Genomic DNA, 19,450 nt, shown 5'->3' on the forward strand with positions numbered 1-19,450 from the left:
ATTTGTTTGTTTGCTTGTTTGCTTGTTTCTTTCTTTCTTTCTTTCTTTCTTTCTTGTTTGTTTGTTTGTTTGTTGTCTCGTTTAGTGTAAGCTTTTTTTCTCTCTCATCCTAACATGTCGTTTAAACAATATCGCAGAGCAATACAAAAATTCAATTCAGGTGCATAAATGTGTTTACTCTTCTGTAAGCTCGGTGTTGGGAGTGAACGTGTCAGTCACACATGTAAAGTTTGGGGTATGTGAGCAGATGCCTCTGCAGTAGAAAGAAATAGGGTTGTGCGGCTTGCGAAGACTTCGAAGTCCGTGCATAATTGGTAATTTAAGGATGGCTTTCTGTGTCAACAGTTACGCTGTCTACCAGGAAAATGAATACTTCATCACCGGCGGTAGATCAGGTTTGATCAAGGTATGGGTGCTCTCCTTCTCCTCCTCCTCTTCCCCCTCCTCCTCCGCCTCCTGCGCTCCGCCTCCTCCTCATCTCAAGCCTCCTAAAATTCCCCCGCCGCCTCTTCTTCCCAATCTTCCTCTTCCTCTTCCTCCTCCGCCTATCCCTCCTCCTCGTCATCTTCTTACTCCTCCTCTTACTCCTACTCCTCCTTCGCCTTTCCTTCTTCCTCCTCCTCATCTCCCTCATCCTCCGCCTCTCCCTCCTCCTCCTCTCCCTCCTTCTCAGTCTCTCCCTCCTAGCTCCTCCGCCTCTCTATCCTCCTCCTCCTCCTCTTCCTCCGCTCCCTCCTCCTCCTCCCCCTCCTCCTCCCCCTCCTCCGCCTCTCCCTCATCCTCCGCCTCCTCTGTCTCTTCTTCCTCCTCTGGCTCTCCCTCCTCTTCCTCTCCCTCCTCTGGCTCTCCCTCCTCTTCCTCCCCCTCCTCTGGCTCTCCCTCCTCTTCCTCTCCCTCCTCTTCATCCTCATCTTCGCCTCCTCCTCCCCTCCTGCTCCGCCTGTCCCTTGTCCTCCTCTACTTCCTCCTCTTCGCCTCCTCCTCCTCTCCCTCCTCCTTATCCTCCTCCTCCTCTCCCTCCTCCTCTTCGCCTCCTCCTCCCCTCCTCCTCCGCCTCTCCCTTGTCCTCCTCTCCCTCCTCCTTATCCTCCTCCTCCCTTTTCTTATCCTCCTCCGCCTGTCCCTCCTCCTCCTCCTCTCCCTCCTCCTGATCCTCCTCCTCCCTTTCCTTATCCTCCTCCGCCTGTCCCTCCTCCTCCTCCTCTCCCTCCTCCTTATCCTCCTCCTCCCTTTCCTTATCCTCCTACGCCTGTCCCTCCTCCTCCTCTCCCTCCTCCTGATCCTCCTGATCCTCCTCCTCCCTTTCCTTAACCTCCTACGCCTGTCCCTCCTCCTCCTCTCCCTCCTCCTGATCCTCCTGATCCTCCTCCTCCCTTTCCTTATCCTCCTCCGCCTGTCCCTCCTCCTCCTCCTCTCCCTCCTCTTTATCCTCCTCCTCCCTTTCCTTAACCTCCTACGCCTGTCCCTCCTCCTCCTCCTCCTCCTCTCCCTCCTCCTGATCCTCCTCCTCCCTTTCCTTATCCTCCTCCGCATGTCCCTCCTCCTCCTCCTCTCCCTCCTCCTGATCCTCCTCCTCCCTTTCCTTAACCTCCTACGCCTGTCCCTCCTCCTCCTCCTCCTCTCCCTCCTCCTCCCCTCCCTCCTCCTGATCCTCCTCCTCCCTTTCCTTAACCTCCTACGCCTGTCCCTCCTCCTCCTCCTCCCCTCCCTCCTCCTCCCCTCCCTCCTCCTGATCCTCCTCCTCCCTTTCCTTATCCTCCTCCGCCTGTCCCTCCTCCTCCTCCTCTCACTCCTCCTGATCCTCCTCCTCCCTTTCCTTAACCTCCTACGCCTGTCCCTCCTCCTCCTCCTCCCCTCCCTCCTCCTCCCCTCCCTCCTCCTGATCCTCCTCCTCCCTTTCCTTAACCTCCTGCGCCTGTCCCTCCTCCTCCTTCTCCTCTCCCTCCTCCTAATCCTCCTCCTCCTCTCCCTCCTCCTCTTCGCCTCCTCCTCCCCTCCTCCTGCGCCTCTCCCTTGTCCTCCTCCTCCTCTCCCTCCTCCTCTTCGCCTCCTCCTCCCCTCCTTCTGCGCCTCTCCCTTGTCCTCCTCCTCCTCTCCTTCCTCCTCTTCGCCTCCTCCTCCCCTTCTCCTCCGCCTCTCCTTTGTTCTCCTCCTTCTCCTCTCCCTCCTCCTCTTCGCCTCCTCCTCCCCTCCTCCTCCCCTCCTCCTCCGCCTCTCCCTTGTCCTCCTCCTCCTCTCCCTCCTCCTCCTCTTCGCCTCCTCCTCCCCTCCTCCTCCGCCTCTCCCTTGTCCTCCTCCTCTTCGCCTCCTCTTCTTTCTCCTCCTCTTCGCCTCCTCCTCCGCCCCTCCCTCCTCTTCTTCGCCTCTTCCTCCCCTCCTCCTCCGCCTCCTCTTCCTCTTCCGCCTCTCCCTCCTTCTCCGCCTCCTCTTCCTCCTCCTCTTCGCCTCCTCCTCCCCTCCTCCTCCTCCTCCCCGTCCTCTTCCGTCTCTCCTTCCTCCTCCGCCTCCTCTTCCTCCTCCTCTTCGCCTCCTCCTCCGCCTCCCCCTCCTCTTCCTCTTCCGTCTCTCCTTCCTCCTCCGCCTCCTCTTACTCCTCCTCTTCGCCTCCTCCTCCCCTCCTCCTCTGCCTGTCCCTTGTCCTTCTCCTCCTCTCCCTCCTCCTTATCCTCCTCCTCCCTTTCCTTATCCTCCTCCGCCTGTCTCTCCTCCTCCTCCTCCTCTCCCTGCTCCTTATCCTCCTCCTCCCTTTCCTTAACCTCCTCCGCCTGTCCCTCCTCCTCCTCCTCTCCCTCCTCCTTATCCTCCACCTCCCTTTCCTTATCCTCCTCCGCCTGTCCCTCCTCCTCCTCCTCCTCCTCCTGATCCTCCTCCTCCCTTTCCTTAACCTCCTCCGCCTGTCCCTCCTCCTCCTCCTCTCCCTCCTCCTTATCCTCCACCTCCCTTTCCTTATCCTCCTCCGCCTGTCCCTCCTCCTCCTCCTCCTCCTCCTGATCCTCCTCCTCCCTTTCCTTATCCTCCTCCGCCTGTCCCTCCTCCTCCTCATCCTCCTCCTCCTGATCCTCCTCCTCCCTTTCCTTAACCTCCTCCGCCTGTCCCTCCTCCTCCTCCTCTCCCTTCTCCTTATCCTCCTGATCCTCCTCCTCCCTTTCCTTATCCTCCTCCGCCTGTCCCTCCTCCTCCTCCTCTCCCTCCTCCTTATCCTCCTGATCCTCCTCCTCCCTTTCCTTATCCTCCTCCGCCTGTCCCTCCTCCTCCTCCTCTCCCTCCTCCTTATCCTCCTGATCCTCCTCCTCCCTTTCCTTATCCTCCTCCGCCTGTCCCTCCTCCTCCTCCTCTCCCTCCTCCTTATCCTCCTGATCCTCCTCCTCCCTTTCCTTATCCTCCTCCGCCTGTCCCTCCTCCTCCTCATCCTCCTCCTCCTCATCCTCCTCCTCCCTTTCCTTATTCTCCTCCGCCTGTCCCTCCTCCTCCTCCTCCTCTCCCTCCTCCTTATCCTTCTCTCCCTCCTCCTTATCCTCCTCCTCCTCTCCCTCCTCCTCCTCTCCCTCCTCCTCCTCTCCCGCTTCCTCCTCTCCCTCCTCCTGATCCTCCTCCTCCCTTTCCTTAACCTCCTCCGCCCCTCCCTCCTCTCCTCCTCCCCTTCCTCCTCAATCTCCGCCTCTTTTTATTTTTAGTCAAGTTTTGACTAAATATTTTAACATCGAGGGGGAATCGAAACGAGGGTCGTGGTGTATGTGCGTGTGTGTGTGCGTGCGTGCGTGTGTGCGTGTGTGTGTGTGTGTGTGTGTGTGTAGAGCGATTCAGACTAAACTACTGGACCGATCTTTATGAAATTTGACATGAGAGTTCCTGGGTATGAAATCCCCGAACTTTTTTTCATTTTTTTGATAAATGTCTTTGATGACGTCATATCCGGCTTTTCGTGAAAGTTGAGGCGGCACTGTCACGCCCTCATTTTTCAACCAAATTGGTTGAAATTTTGGTCAAGTAATCTTCGACGAAGCCCGGACTTCGGTATTGCATTTCAGCTTGGTGGCTTAAAAATTAATTAATGACTTTGGTCATTAAAAATCTGAAAATTGTAAAAAAAAATAAAAATTTATAAAACGATCCAAATTTACGTTTATCTTATTCTCCATCATTTGCTGATTCCAAAAACATATAAATATGTTATATTCGGATTAAAAACAAGCTCTGAAAATTAAATATATAAAAATTATTATCAAAATTAAATTGTCCAAATCAATTTAAAAACACTTTCATCTTATTCCTTGTCGGTTCCTGATTCCAAAAACATATAGATATGATATGTTTGGATTAAAAACACGCTCAGAAAGTTAAAACAAAGAGAGGTACAGAAAAGCGTGCTATCCTTCTTAGCGCAACTACTACCCCGCTCTTCTTGTCAATTTCACTGCCTTTGCCATGAGCGGTGGACTGACGATGCTACGAGTATACGGTCTTGCTGAAAAATTACATTGCGTTCACTTTCATTCTGTGAGTTCCACAGCTACTTGACTAAATATTGTATTTTCGCCTTACGCGACTTGTTCTTTCTCCTCCGCCTCTCCTCCTTCTCTGTCTCTCCCTCCTCCTCCTCTTCCGCCTCTCCCTCCTCCTTTTTCTCCTCCTCCCTTTCCTTATCCTCCTCCGCCCCTCCCTCCGCCTCCTCCTCCCCTTCCTCCTCAATCTCCGCCTCTCCCTCTTTCTCCTCCGCCTGTTCTCCTTCTCCGCCTTTCCCTCCTCCTTATCCTCCTCCGCCCCTCCCTCCGCGTTCTCCTCCCCTTCCTCCTTCTCCCCATCCTCCTCAATCTCCGCCTCTCCCTCTTTCTCCTCCGCCTCTCCTCCTTCTCCGCCTCTCCCTCCTCCTTATCCTCCTACTCCCTTTCCTTATCCTCCTCCTCCCCTTCCTCCTCCTCCTCCTCCTCCTCAATCTCCGCCTCTCCCTCCTCCTCCTCTTCCGCCTCTCCCTCCTCCTCCTCAATCTCCGCCTCTCCCTCCTCCTCCTCATCCGCCTCTCTCCTCCTTATCCTCCTCCTCCCTTTCCTTATCCCCCTCCGCCCCTCCCTCCGCCTCCTCCTCTCCCTCCTCCTCCTCCTCCTCCTCCTCCTCCTCCTCAATCTCCGCCTCTCCTCCTTCTCCTCCTCAATCTCCGCCCCTCCCTCCGCCTTCTCCTCCCCTTCCTCCTCCTCCTCCTCCCTTCCTCCTCCTCCTCCTCCTCCTCCTCCTCCTCCTCCTCAATCTCCGCCTCTCCTCCTTCTCCGCCTCTTCCTCTACCTCCTCCTCTTCATTCTTCTCCTCTTCCTCCTCCTCCCCCTCCTCATGTTCTTGTTCCTCTTACTCCTCCTCTTCTGTCTCCTCCTACTCCGGAAAATATCATTACATAGGAACAGACAAACAGACAGCCAAACTGATAGAGACAGGCACACTAACTCTTATAATCATTAATTAAAATGTTTTAAAAACAGTCATTGGTTACATGCAAAACCACACTCATGCACAAGTTTTGAAGATATGTATATATCCCACGTTTATGTTTCAGTAGGTCTTACAATCATTAATTAAGATGTTTTATTTTCAGTCATTAGTTTTTTTCACAAGTTTGGAAAAATTAGGTTTGTCCCATATTTGCTAGATCTAAGAGGTCACATTGATTACGCGGCAAAGTCTTCCCCTTTAAGGTTTGTGTCATGTGTGTATTTCAGGTGTGGAATCCAAAAGTCTACACGGAGGTCCATTGCTTCAAGGGTCACAAAACAAAAATTGTCGGTGCGTTTGCCCCTTTGCACAACGCATTTGTGTGCGTATTCACGCTCATAAGCGTACACGCTTACATACATATCAGAGGATTTTATTCACTGATGAAACAATGTGACAGGCAACATAATCAGCGAATATAGCTTTAGAAAGAGTGACATGCACACACCACTTTTATAAACATAAGACTATCATGGAACGGAAATACGACTAATGGACCAATCGACCATGCATAACACACACAGACAGACACACACACACACACACACACACACACACGCACACACACATACACACACACACCCACACATACACACACAAACGCACACACACACACACACACACACACACACACACACACACACACACACACACACACACACACACACACACACACATCGAGTCATACAAAGTAAGTTCGGCTGGGAGTCTTACTGTTTTGCTTTTCACACGTTGCAGTGTTACTGTGTACTGCGGCATCTTTGTTTCCAGATTATTTGTGAACCGATCATAGCGCTCACAGAACAAAACAAGCAATGGCTTTTGCTTGGCACACAGACAGTCCGGCCAGCATCAGTCCGCTGACAAACCTTCTATGCACACCCCCGAGCGCACCGACAACACACACAATAACTTTACAGCTGTACCCTAAATCATTAATTCTCTGACAAAGGGGAAGGTGCTTAGCAAACTTATTAATGTAACACTCGTCAACAAATGCATCAAAGGGCACTGACACCTCAACAAGTAGTCACGACTTTGTGAAGTTGTCAATCAAACACATATCGGGCCTTGTGTGTTGCACATTGGAAAACACGTGATTAATTTTTCTGTGTTGTCAAAATGTGTCGGTTTCACCACTTGGTCTTTGAGGATGCAAGAGTGTACGTTTGCTTGTGATATGGCTGTACACACAAATTCTGCGACTCGGTTGTGGCGGTTCTGGATCGAGTTGTTGTTTTCTCGGCAGCCGTTCAGAATGTGACTGATCGTTTCAGTTTAAAAAGCACACCTGTTACACTGTTTTGGGTAACTGGCTGGGTATTTGGTGTGGAGTAGTGTGTTGTGTGCAAGCAGCTGTAGTCTTGCTTTGGCCACAAATGTAACTAAAGTACATACATACATGTACATACATACATGTACATACATACATACATACATACATACATACATACATACATACATACATACATACATACATACATACATACATACATACATACATACATACATACATTCATACATATGTGACAGGGGAGGCTACCGCTCCTTTCACAGCAGACTCTGCACCCGAGTTGTTGGCCTTTAAAGTCAACACCAGTGGATCGTAGAAATCTGTTTGTGATGGGGTCTGGTGGTTTCCGATTGTCTGTATGTTCATGGAAACCTTCGGGTTTGCATAACAGTTTTTATAGGGCTAAGAAATTAGCCCTAACATTTTCAATCCTGTTTGATTGCACTTCGCTTCCCGAGGTGATCGTAGTGTCTTGACACTCGGTTACATCTGGCGCTTGCGAGCAGGGATGGGACTCGGCATGATATGTTCAGGTAATGGCATAATATGACCACGGAACATTTTCGTGCTGTTCCCATTCTGCGAACTTGGGATGGACAGTGGTCCCCCGGTTCGGAACTTCGGGACGAGGTTCATTTCAAACGGGGGCGATTGTGACAGGGGAGGCTACCGCTCCTTTCACAGCAGACCGAGTTGTTGGCCTTTAAAGTCAACACCAGTGGATCGTAGAAATCTGTTTGTGATGGGGTCTGGTGGTTTCCGATTGTCTGTATGTTCATGGAAACCTTCGGGTTTGCATAACAGTTTTTATAGGGCTAAGAAATTAGCCCTAACATTTTCAATCCTGTTTGATTGCACTTCGCCTCCCGAGGTGATCGTAGTGTTTCGGCGCTCGGTTACACATACATACATACATACATACATACATACATACATACATACATACATACATACATACATACATACATACATACATACATACATACATACATACATACATACATACATACATACATACATACATACATACATACAGCATGCATGCATCCATCCATCCATCCATCCATCCATCCATCCATCCATCCATACCTACCTGCCTGCCTACCTACCTACCTACCTACCTACCTACGTACGTACGTACGTACGTACGTACACACACACACACACACACACACACACACACACACACACACACACACACACACACACACACACACATACTCGCGCGCGCGCGTAAGAACACGAACCCTTTAAATGAGCATGCTTCTGGTATTTGTATTTGATTTAACGAAATGGACAAATAACGAAGTTTCAAAATTCTATGGAAAGGGAATGTTGGGAATATTTGAAATATTCAGCACCTATTGAAAAAAGTGGACTTTGTGTTCATTCTTTCTCCTGCCTCCCTAATTTTTTCAGATGTCCGTGTGAGCAACGCTAGGAGTCTTCTGTTTTCTGCCTCGGATGATGGTTGGGTTTTCATCTGGAGGATGGACATCTTCAAAACGGTGTGTCTGCCTTTGTGCCTGCGTCTGTCTGCTTCTGCGTCTGTTTCGGCGTGTATGTCGTTCTGGCTGTATCTTCAAAACGGTGTGTCTGCCTGCGTGCCTGTGTCTGTATGCTTGTGTGTCTGTGTCGGTGTGTATGTCGTTCTAGATGTATGTTCAAACCGGTGTGCCTGCCTGTGTCCCTGTGTTTGTCTGCTTGTGTGTCTGTTTCGGCGTGTATGTCGTTCTAGCTGTATCTTCAAAACGGTCTGTCTGCCTGTGCGCCTGCCTTTGTCTGTCTGTTTGTGTGTCGGTTTAGGCGTGTATGTCGTTCTGGTTGTATCTTCAGAACGGTCTGTCTGCCTGTGTGCCTGCATTTGTATGTATGCTTGTGTGTCTGTTTCAGCGTGTATGTCGTTCTGCTTGTATCTTCAAAACGGTGTGTGTGCCTGTGTCGATTGTATACTTGTTTGTCTGTTTCTGCGTGTATGCCGTTCTGGCTGTATCTTCATAACGGTTTGTCTGCCTTTGTGTTTGCATTTGTCTCTATGCTTGTGTGTCCGTTTCAGCGTGTATGTCGTTCTGGCCGTTCCGTTCTTGACCGCTCTTGCGATCGGCTTCTGCAGCAGTAGAAATAACATAGCACACGACATACGCAAGGTAGCTCTGTTCAGGGTATATAATTGGTTTGACTTTCTTCTCGTATGTCAAAGTTACAAAGCTTTGCCTATGCTAATTTTTTGTCGGTTTTTCATTCGGCCCTAACGTTTTTGTCTGGTCGATTTTGAGGGTACCCTTATTTGAGCGGCGGTTGCGTGATCCCGGTATAAAGAAATATATAATCCAAAAGGTGATCCTAAAGGTTCAGTGAACGGACTTAACTGGCGTGTTAAGTTTTAATGAAATGTTACGGGAATGTATGCTTTAATTTGGGTGCGAATTTTGTTGCAATAATTGTTTGGCCAAGTTTATATAAACAGTCAAAAGCTTTACACAACTACCTCACAGATGACTACACATACTTTTAGTAGTGCCAACCAAACGAAACTGTATGCAGTTTGTCTGCTCGTATCTCCCGCCAAAATGTAATTAACATTTCCCGTGATAAAGGCTCTGTGTGGTATGCCAAAATGGACTCAAAATACCATGTTTTACAATTTCCTTACGTAATTTAAACACAATATCTTGACGTTTAGTTTTAGATACCCACGAACGAAAACATTCAATTCTCCCTCTCGCCGAGAATATTAGACTTCCATGTAAGCTGTTGACGTCATTAGTTCACGTGCGGGATCTGATGTAAGCCTGATCGAAAACCACGCTATCCTGCCCGGACAAAGCAGTTTTCGATTCCTTGGTATCTTTTTAAGGGCAGGAGCTACCATAAAATACATCGTTTTTTCTCTTCAACTCATTTGACCACAACATTCATGTTTGTGTTAAAAGTTGAATGTATGTAGAATTATAGCATATGGTCCCAAAATAGTTGGTCTTAGATTGACTTTAGTAAAAAAAAAAAATGTAAATGAAAAATTAAGGAAAACGTTGTACGAAACATGTTAGATGACAAGATAATTTCAAAACTATTCATCAGAATGATTTGAACTTTTGCAGAAATGTTTAAGACATGCTGATAAATGATTTGTTCGAAAGGATAAGCTCTAGGGAAAATATATACACATTTTCCAGTTTCATAAATTATGTACCCAAAAGGTCAACATTTCTATCACTTTTACTGTTTTTCTAGAGCTTATCCGTTCGAACAAAACAACTATCAGAACATCTAAAGCATTTCTGCAAAAGTTAAAAACATTCTGATGAATAGTTTTGAGATTATCTTGTCTTCCGTGAACTAACATGTTTTGATTCATCGCTTTGCTTATTTTTCATTAAATAATTTTTACAATGTCAATCCAAAAGTTGTTTTCGTTTTTTTATCATATAGTATTATTCCACATACATTCAAACAAATGCACACCAAATTTTAATACAAATAGTTCAGTTTCATAAATGTTGTGGTCAAATGACTTGAATTGAAGAACGGCGTATTTTATGGTAGCTCCTGCCCTTACATTGATAAGATGCCTGAGGTATGACTGAAAACACTGGGGGCCCCATGCACCCGGAAGTGTGAAGCACAGTAACTTATACCTTTTTTTCAGCAAACACATGAAAGGGAAATACCTTTAATGTCTTGAATGCTGTTGCTGCCGCAGCCATTGCAGAAAGTGCAAGTCGGGGACACTATATCGACAATGGGTCTGACCAACGAGAAAGGAAAGCGGGGATTCTGGTGCATGGTGGAAAACGCAATCGTCCTCTACGAGTATGAAATGGTAAGTACACGATCTAGCTAGATAAAAAATAAAATAAAATAAATATGTCGGTGATGGGCATAGAAATGTTTTGGGAGAAATTAAATATGTTTACGTCTGTATGGTTAATTGTTTTTTTACGTTCAGTCAGCTTTGACTGAAATTACGGATTAATTAATTGTTTTGCATTGTACTGTATTGCATCGCAAATTTACTAGGTATGATCCAAACAACATGATCAAATGTGATATTCCCGGAGACTTTTTGGCGGATCTCGCCCAAATTACAGTAGCCATTAGAACTTCTCTCCTTATACACTGATACAAAGTCACAAGCGTCTGAGCCAATCAGAAGAGACCTTAAGATGGCCTTATTTGGGGTTGCATTTAATCTCTGATTTCACAGCTCTTTTGAGGTCCTGGATGCAGTGAAACTTTTTGGCAAAAAGTCTGATTTTCAAAGAGGGAATAACCAGAAATCACAAGGGGTTAAATCGGATCTGAAGAATTTTTGAGGCAAAAATGGGATCATTTGGACTGAAAAATTGAGTAACGGCCCTTCTTTTGTCGAGACTAGCATTATCATGGAGGAAAAAGGGCGTTCTGGCTTTCGCAGTTTGGTCGTTGACTGCTGAACTCGTGAGTAAGTTTTGGTAATAAGGGTTCTGCATAGTAAGTGACAATGACAGTGCTGTTAGCAAACAGAATATCGACAGCAACGGGACTTCCGTGGTTGAACAATACAGCGAAGAGCCCTGTTTCTGCTTTGAAACCCTCGCTTGCAACTTGGTGCGTCTCTTCATTTTGCAACAGACACGCTTTGTTTCTGTGTTCTCTGATAATAAAGTAAAAGGAAACCAAAGTTTCATAATCAGTGACTACAGTCATCCAAAGTTTGGGTCTACTGGGTTAAAAGAAAACTGAGCAGATCGCATGCAACAGGAACGTGTTGCTTTTTCATGTAACGTTCTTCAAATTTGAAGAAATGTTCTTTGTATGATCACCCAGCTTAACACTCTTTCAAAGACGTGAAGTGTGTCATGGTGCTTGACAAAAGACCGGGGTTTGAAGCCTAACCCAAAACCTCGTCATTTATGACGTAGCAACCTAATGACGTTATCTCTTGGAGGTACGCCAGTTACATGTTTGGCCTTTCTAATGATTCATTATTTTTAATGATCAATGATCAGAGACATTTTTATAATAGCGGTTTAATCATTTTGTCTGGATCATACCTCGTTTCTGAACTGTGTTGTGTTGTGTTCTATTCTATTCTATTCTATTCTATGCTATGCTATTGTATGCTGTTCTATTCTATTCTGTTCTATTCTATTCTGTTCTATTCTATTGCAAAAGAAGTCTATCATACTAGAAGTACTCTACTACCATTACCAGCAGTCGACACGCGGTGATACATATGCCCTTTGACCTTTACTTGGGGATATCCCGTATTAAACATAGAATACGGGAATCTGGAAAAGCTGTTCAGGGGCACTCACGCACTATATTCGTTTTTCAATTCACGACAGAAAACCTTTGGGCTAAATCAAAAGAAATTAAATACAAGAATAAAAAATTCAGAAAAGAAGAAAAAAAGTTGAAAAAAAGTGTTTTACAAACGTCTTGCGACTTAAGGGACTCGTACTCGAGACTGCCGGCTCTCGAGGCAAACGTCTTACCACCCTGCCATCGAGGCTCACAAAATAAAGGCGTGAAAACTAAAACTTGAACTGCCAACATAACTTCAACGTGCCCGGGTTCTCGAATCGAGCATTTGTTGACTTGTCGGTTTTCCCGTTTGTATTATTTTGTGTTTTGTACGTTTTCTTGATCTCATCATTACATGTAGTCGCGGTGTTGCCTATAGGGCATTACATTTTCACCAAAGCTGATGTTACTAACAAAAAATAAAATGGGTAATTGTGTGAAAATTGTCCCGCTGGAAGTACTCAATAATTATGCAACTTTTTGATTATTTCGATTCATTACATCATTCAAAACGAATGGAATGAAGAAAATGAAGAAAATACTAAAATTACGAGTTCAGAAAAAAAACATATTGCCGTCGAAGAGGATCGAACCCGGGACCACGAATGTTGGGGAAAGTGATCGGGCGCTTTACCAACTGAGCTGTTCTGTCGCACTGTAAGCGAGAGAGATTTTAACTTCAAATACTACACTTGAGTTCTCGAGCGTGGGCGATCAGTTGTGACTCGACTCGAGTGTCCGAGTCTCTCCGTTGGTATTTGTGTACTGTTCTTTCTTTCTTTATTTGGTGTTTAACGTCGTTTTCAAGCACGAAGGTTATATCGCGACGGGGAAAGGGGGTAGAAGGGATAGAGCCACTTGTCAATTGTTTCTTGTTCACAAAAGCACTAATCAAACGTTTGCTCTTTCTTTCTTTATTTGGTGTTTAACGTCGTTTTCAACCACGAAGGTTATATCGCGACGGGGAAAGGGGGGAGATGGGATAGAGCCACTTGTCAATTGTTTTTTGTTTACAAAAGCACTACTCAAAAATTTGCTCCAGGGGCTTGCAACGTAGTACCTTAGGCTACTGGGAGAATGCAAGTTTCCAGTACAAAGGACTTAACATTTCTTACATACTGCTTGACTAAAATCTTTACAAAAATTGACTATATTCTATACAAGAAACATTTAACAAGGGTAAAAAGAGAAACAGAATCCGTTAGTCGCCTCTTACGACATGCTGGGGAGCATCGGGTAAATTCTTCCCCCTAACCCGCGGGGTGTGTGTACTGTTCTCTTTATCGCTAAGTTTGAGGCAAGTTAAGTTAATAACTGACCCTATGCTCCTATTCACTTCGCATACGTTTGGAAAGCAATATCAAGTAGCGATAATTTCAAGCGTGACCGACATTATGGCTACGAAATGCATTGACCAATCGCCGAAAGGCGCTGACGTCTTTGCATGAAAGGATTTCCCTACCGACAATCCTCTATTCTCGATGACATGCAAAGGATTATGTTCGGGAGAACAACGATCTATGGACGGTTTATTATATAAAGAGAAGCAAGCGGTTAAAAACGGGCGTCGATAGAGCCAATGAACAGTGATGTCAACTTGTAGTATTTCATTCCCGTGTGATTGCAAGTATAACGAGAAAAAAATGACTTGTTTTTTTAAAGTTCTACGATGACTATGCCATGATGGACTCGACCGTCTTCAAGCTGGAGCGGGTGTCAGGCTATGATGACCATCCTAACAGAATCATGGTGGTCACAGAGGTAGGTATTGTACACGCATGTTTGTATAGTTTCTAAAATCACCGTCTTCAGGCTGCAGACTCTCTGGTGTACAGTACCCCCCCCCCCCCCCCACACACACACACACACACACAAACACACACACACGCGCGCGCACGCACCACCTTCACATTCAGAGCAAACAAATCTAAGCAAAATAGGTCTTACATGTAAGGAGTCTTAAATTGGAACTTTCTTTCTTTTCCTTTCTTTATTTGGTGTTTAACGTCGTTTTCAACCGTTCAAGGTTGTATCGCGACGGGGAAGGGGGGGGGGGGGATGGGATAGAGCGACTTGTTAATGGTTTCTTGTTCACAAAAGCACTAATCAAAAAATAGCTCCAGGGGCTTGCAACGTAGTACAATATATGACCTTACTGGGAGAATGCAAGTTTCCAGTACAAAGGACTTAACATTTCTTACATACTGCTTGACTAAAATCTTTACAAACATTGACTATATTCTATACAAGAAACACTTAACAAGGGTAAAAGGAGAAACAGAATCCGTTAGTCGCCTCTTACGACATGCTGGGGAGCATCGGGTAAATTCTTCCCCCTAACCCGCGGGGGGTAAATTGGAACTTCATTCACTGATGTTATGAACACACCTAAAATGTAGGCTTTGTAAGGGAAGGATTCTTTGAATGGAGGTCAATTTACAGAAGTTATGAAAAGAGGAACAACTGGAAATGCAAGGTCTTAAAAGGGGGAGGAGGGACGGTTTGTGTGGGGAGGAGGGACGGTTTGTGTGGGGAGGAGGGACGGTTTGTGTGGGGAGGAGGGACGGTTTGTGTGGGGAGGAGGGACGGTTTGTGTGGGGAGGAGGGACGGTTTGTGTGGGGAGGAGGGACGGTTTGTGTGGGGAGGAGGGACGGTTTGTGTGGGGAGGAGGGACGGTTTGTGTGGGGAGGAGGGACGGTTTGTGTGGGGAGGAAGGAGGGAGGAATTCCAATGTACGTGTAGCAGAGTGTTTGTTTGTGTTATTACGTCGCAAGGACAACCTCATACTTAAGTAAAGACGCCGTTGTGATTCGGAGATGATGGGAGAGGGAGGAGTAGGAGGTAACAATGTTGAAGTGGGTTCAGCATAATCGTTTTCATAAAAGTTATGGAGCAGACAGAAATAACTTGCATGAAAAGCACTTGATATGGATTCCAAAGGATTTGACACTAGGAACAGCGTTTTCTAGTCAGTTTCTTCATTTATCACATTTATTGGGGGGGGGGGGGGGATTCGCCGTAGATTAGAAGCAACAATGTAGGTAATGTAGGAACAGCATTTGAAAAGTTTCCGACAATGCCTTATCCTTATTTATATATGGATTTTAATGGGTCTGACACTCTGTCATGAAGTGGATTATGGTGCGAATAAAGGAGTTACTGTTATGTATTCGTGTTCTGCCCTATATAATTAAACTGACTCTTCACTCTTCGCACTACACACTTCAAACACAGAATTTGGGAGGATACAGACTTATTAATTCCTCACAAATTACAGCACAATTCTTCACTTCAATACATCAATAACAATCAACCTCTTGAACACACAGTTCACACAATCTTATAGCAATTACTCAAACATATGATTAAATACATGGTATAAAGATACTATCTCAGTAATAGATTAGCGCACAAGTTAAGGTGCTGACAGACACTCACGAGTTCGTATCACGGCTCACTGCATGTCGTCATTTACACATCCTTGTGCCGCTGAATCCACGTAGATGATGATTTCCCAGAAACACACTCTCCTTGTAAATGCTATTATGCATATTTCACACGTTCCTCCCCGAGGAACACTCTTCCGCCATTAGTGAGTAGCACCGTCGTTTCTACGACTGGTAACGATGGAGACTCCCCCGTCTAGCCATCTCTGCGCCGATGTGGTCTCTTCCTCCACCATCGATCCGCATTCTCCCGTGTAAGGTCCGTCCCTCGTACACGCCATGGAAAACTCCTCATGGAAACTCCTAAAGAATTAACCCAAGTCTTAATACAACTTTCTCTTAAACCATCTCTTCTTCCTAAACAGTCATGTATCATCTCATACATTCTCGTTCATTCTACATTCACATTCCGTCCACAGTCAATATCCAAGCTATACTTTATCTATGAGTAACACTACCATACATAGCATCACCGTCTTAAACATAACATAAATGCGTAACAACATTTATGTTCAAGAAATTTCCCAACAAAAACCGTAATACAATCACAACAAGAATTCTCTTAAAACTTCACACTAGAATTTAGTGCACTTTGTATACACTAACATTTATATTCCAGCTATGTATTCAAGCTTAAATGATTTACTATGTTGTATATTATTGATCTTAAGAGACCCGTCTCTTGAAAGAGTACTTGTTCCCCGAACAAGACCGACACACGCTGACAACCTTCCTGATTGAAAATCTTAGGCGCTGTAATCTTTCTAGTTCATAACCAGCTCTATTTCTCAAACTTGTAAACACAACTCATGACAAGCTAAAGCTATTTCCTCGTGCAACGCACGAAACCCGTGATAACGCTTCTCCTGTCCCCTACGCATCGCACTTCAATATTTAGGGAGGTTAAAATCACGACGTGTTTCACATCACAAATATCCTACTCACATCTTTGTGACACACTCAAGGTCGTGTTTTTTGTTTCGATTTCATTACAAAATAAATTCTACCTTAATCAGAGTTTCACGTGTGAAACAGAAATTCTGCCACAAACGAAGCTTATTAGCATACTTTCCTTCGCAGGATGGAGGAATGAGGCACCTGAATCCTGTCACGGCCTCTTTGGTGGGCTACATGTTCCCCATGACAACTCTGCGCGTGAGTCTTCCTCTCTGTCTGTCTCTGTTCATCTCGTCCTCTCTGTCTGTCTCTGTTCATCTCGTCCTCTCTGTCTGTCTCTGTTCATCTCGTCCTCTCTGTCTGTCTCTGTTCATCTCGTCCTCTCTGTCTGTCTCTGTTTATCTCGTCCTCTCTGTCTGTCTCTGTTTATCTCGTCCTCTTTGTCTGTCTCTGTTCAACTCGTCCTCTCTGTCTGTCTCTGTTTATCTCTTCCTCTCTGTCTGTCTCTGTTTATCTCTTCCTCTCTGTCTGTCTCTGTTTATCTCTTCCTCGCTGTCTGTCTCTGTTTATCTCGTCCTCTCTGTCTGTCTCTGTTGATCTCTTCCTCTCTGTCTGTCTCTGTTCATCTCGTCCTCTCTGTCTGTCTCTGTTCATCTCGTCCTCTCTGTCTGTCTCTGTTTATCTCTTCCTCTCTGTCTGTCTCTGTTCATCTCGTCCTCTCTGTCTGTCTCTGTTTATCTCGTCCTCTCTGTCTGTCTCTGTTCATCTCGTCTTCTCTGTCTGTCTCTGTTTATCTCGTCCTCTCTGTCTGTCTCTGTTCATCTCGTCTTCTCTGTCTGTCTCTGTTTATCTCGTCCTCTCTGTCTGTCTCTGTTTATCTCGTTCTCTCTGTCTGTCTCTGTTCATCTCGTCCTCTCTGTCTGTCTCTGTTTATCTCGTCCTCTCTGTCTGTCTCTGTTTATCTCTTCCTCTCTGTCTGTCTCTGTTATCTCGTCCTCTCTGTCTGTCTCTGTTTTTTTGGTCCTCTCTGTCTGTCTCTGTTTATCGCGTCCTCTCTGTCTGTCTCTGTTATCTCTTCCTCTCTCTCTGTCTCTGTTTATCTCTTCCTCTCTGTCTGTCACCGTTTAGCTCTTCCTCTCTGTCTGTCTCTGTTTATCTCTTCCTCTCTGTCTGTCTCTGTTTATCTCGGCCTCTCTGTCTGTCTCTGTTTATCTCGTTCTCTCTGTCTGTCTCTGTTCATCTCGTCCTCTCTGTCTGTCTTTGTTTATCTCTTCCTCTCTGTCTGTCTCTGTTTATCTCTTCCTCTCTGTCTGTCTCTGTTATCTCGTCCTCTCTGTCTGTCTCTGTTTATCTCTTCCTCTCTGTCTGTCTCCGTTTATCTCTTCCGCTCTGTCTGTCTCTGTTTATCTCTTCCTCTCTGTCTGTCTCTGTTTATCTCGTCCTCTCTGTCTGTCTCTGTTCATCTCGTCCTCTCTGTCTGTCTCTGTTCATCTCGTCCTCTCTGTCTGTCTCTGTTTATCTCGTCCTCTCTGTCTGTCTCTGTTCATCTCGTCCTCTCTGTCTGTCTCTGTTTATCTCTTCCTCTATGTCTGTCTCTGTTCATCTTGTTCTCTCTGTCTGTCTCGTCCTCTCTGTCTCTGTTCATCTCGTCCTCTCTGTCTGTCTCTGTTCATCTCGTCCTCTCTGTCTGTCTCTGTTCATCTCGTCCTCTCTGTCTGTCTCTGTTTATGTCGTCCTCTCTGTCTGTCTCTGTTCATCTCGTCCTCTCTGTCTGTGTCTGTTTATCTCGTCCTCTCTGTCTGTCTCTGTTTATCTCGTCCTATCTGTCTGTCTCTGTTCATCTCGTCCTCTCTGTCTGTCTCTGTTCATCTCGTCCTCTCTGTCTGTCTCTGTTCATCTCGTCCCCTCTGTCTGTCTCTGTTTATCTCGTCCTCTCTGTCTGTCTCTGTTTATCTCGTCCTCTCTGTCTTCTCTGTTTATCTCGTCCTCTCTGTCTGTCTCTGTTTATCTCGTCCTCTTTGTCTGTCTCGGTTCATCTCGTCCTCTCTGTCTGTCTCTGTTTATCTCGTCATCTCTGTCTGTCTCTGTTTATCTCTTCCTCTCTGTCTGTCTCTGTTTATCTCTTCCTCTCTGGCTGTCTCTGTTTATCTCTTCCTCTCTGTCTGTCTCCGTTTATCTCTTCCTCTCTGTCTGTCTCTGTTTATCTCTTCCTCTCTGTCTGTCTCTGTTCATCTCGTCCTCTCTGTCTGTCTCTGTTTATCTCTTCCTCTCTGTCTGTCTCTGTTCATCTCGTTCTCTCTCATGTTGTACCATTCCTAGTCCGGTTCTTCAACAAACTGTTTACATCAGGTTCATATCCTGAAGACTGGTCTGAATCCATCATTCACCCCCTTCATAAAAAAGGGGATATTAACAATCCAGACAATTATAGAGGCATATCATTACTTAATATTTGCAGCAAACTATACAGCTTTATCATAAACAAAAGACTAACAAGTTGGGTAGAATCCAACAACCTATTAAATGAAAGTCAAGCTGGCTTTCGTAAAAAAGTACAGTACGACCGATCATATTTTTAATAATAATAATAATAAAGATAGCTTATATAGCGCCGCTTCACAAATTTAACTATGCTCTTAGCGCTGTACATCGAGATATAACAATTTCAATAATATAAATACAAAGATGATATTATAATAATACACATTTACAAATATCACTCACGTGCATACATCCTCGTGCACACCACGCGCATACACACTCCCACTCATTAACAAGTGCTTCCATCCCCCCTGCCACTGAGATGTTCATATACCCCCCTGGACAAGCTCACACCATGTCCGTCTCCTCTCTGGACTGTACATACACTCAGCAAGAAAAAAAAAAGACTAAATGCAAATTTCATACAGAACCCTATAGCTCAATCAAAGCTGAAGCAACTATACAAAAAAGACACATTCAAACAACAAATCTAACTTCACCTCTAACAGTCTATAAAGATGGCAAGGACAATTTACAAGGATTCGCGAAAAAGGTGCGTTTTAA

The 19,450-nt window shown here is 45.6% G+C and overlaps 2 protein-coding genes across 2 annotated transcripts in view; one reads left to right on the forward strand and one right to left on the reverse strand.

The window, feature by feature from the left end:
• LOC138953252 (WD repeat-containing protein 87-like) overlaps positions 1-19,450 on the forward strand; it is an 80,237-nt gene that overhangs the window by 17,583 nt on the left and 43,204 nt on the right. Inside the window, exons 7-12 of the mRNA XM_070325055.1 lie at positions 346-406; positions 5,706-5,769; positions 8,192-8,280; positions 10,476-10,595; positions 13,724-13,822; positions 16,589-16,663. Of these exons, the coding sequence (XP_070181156.1) occupies positions 346-406; positions 5,706-5,769; positions 8,192-8,280; positions 10,476-10,595; positions 13,724-13,822; positions 16,589-16,663 (508 nt within the window). The remainder of the gene's footprint in view (positions 1-345; positions 407-5,705; positions 5,770-8,191; positions 8,281-10,475; positions 10,596-13,723; positions 13,823-16,588; positions 16,664-19,450) is intronic.
• On the reverse strand, positions 670-5,497 carry LOC138959273 (uncharacterized). Its single transcript, XM_070330679.1, is given in 5 exon segments — positions 670-931; positions 1,320-1,948; positions 2,280-3,639; positions 4,882-5,230; positions 5,494-5,497. Coding segments are annotated over 5 exon segments (2,604 nt in total).

The sequence above is a fragment of the Littorina saxatilis genome, linkage group LG2 (genome assembly GCF_037325665.1).
Source record: "Littorina saxatilis isolate snail1 linkage group LG2, US_GU_Lsax_2.0, whole genome shotgun sequence".
In the NCBI taxonomy this organism is placed as follows: Eukaryota; Metazoa; Mollusca; class Gastropoda; order Littorinimorpha; family Littorinidae; genus Littorina; species Littorina saxatilis.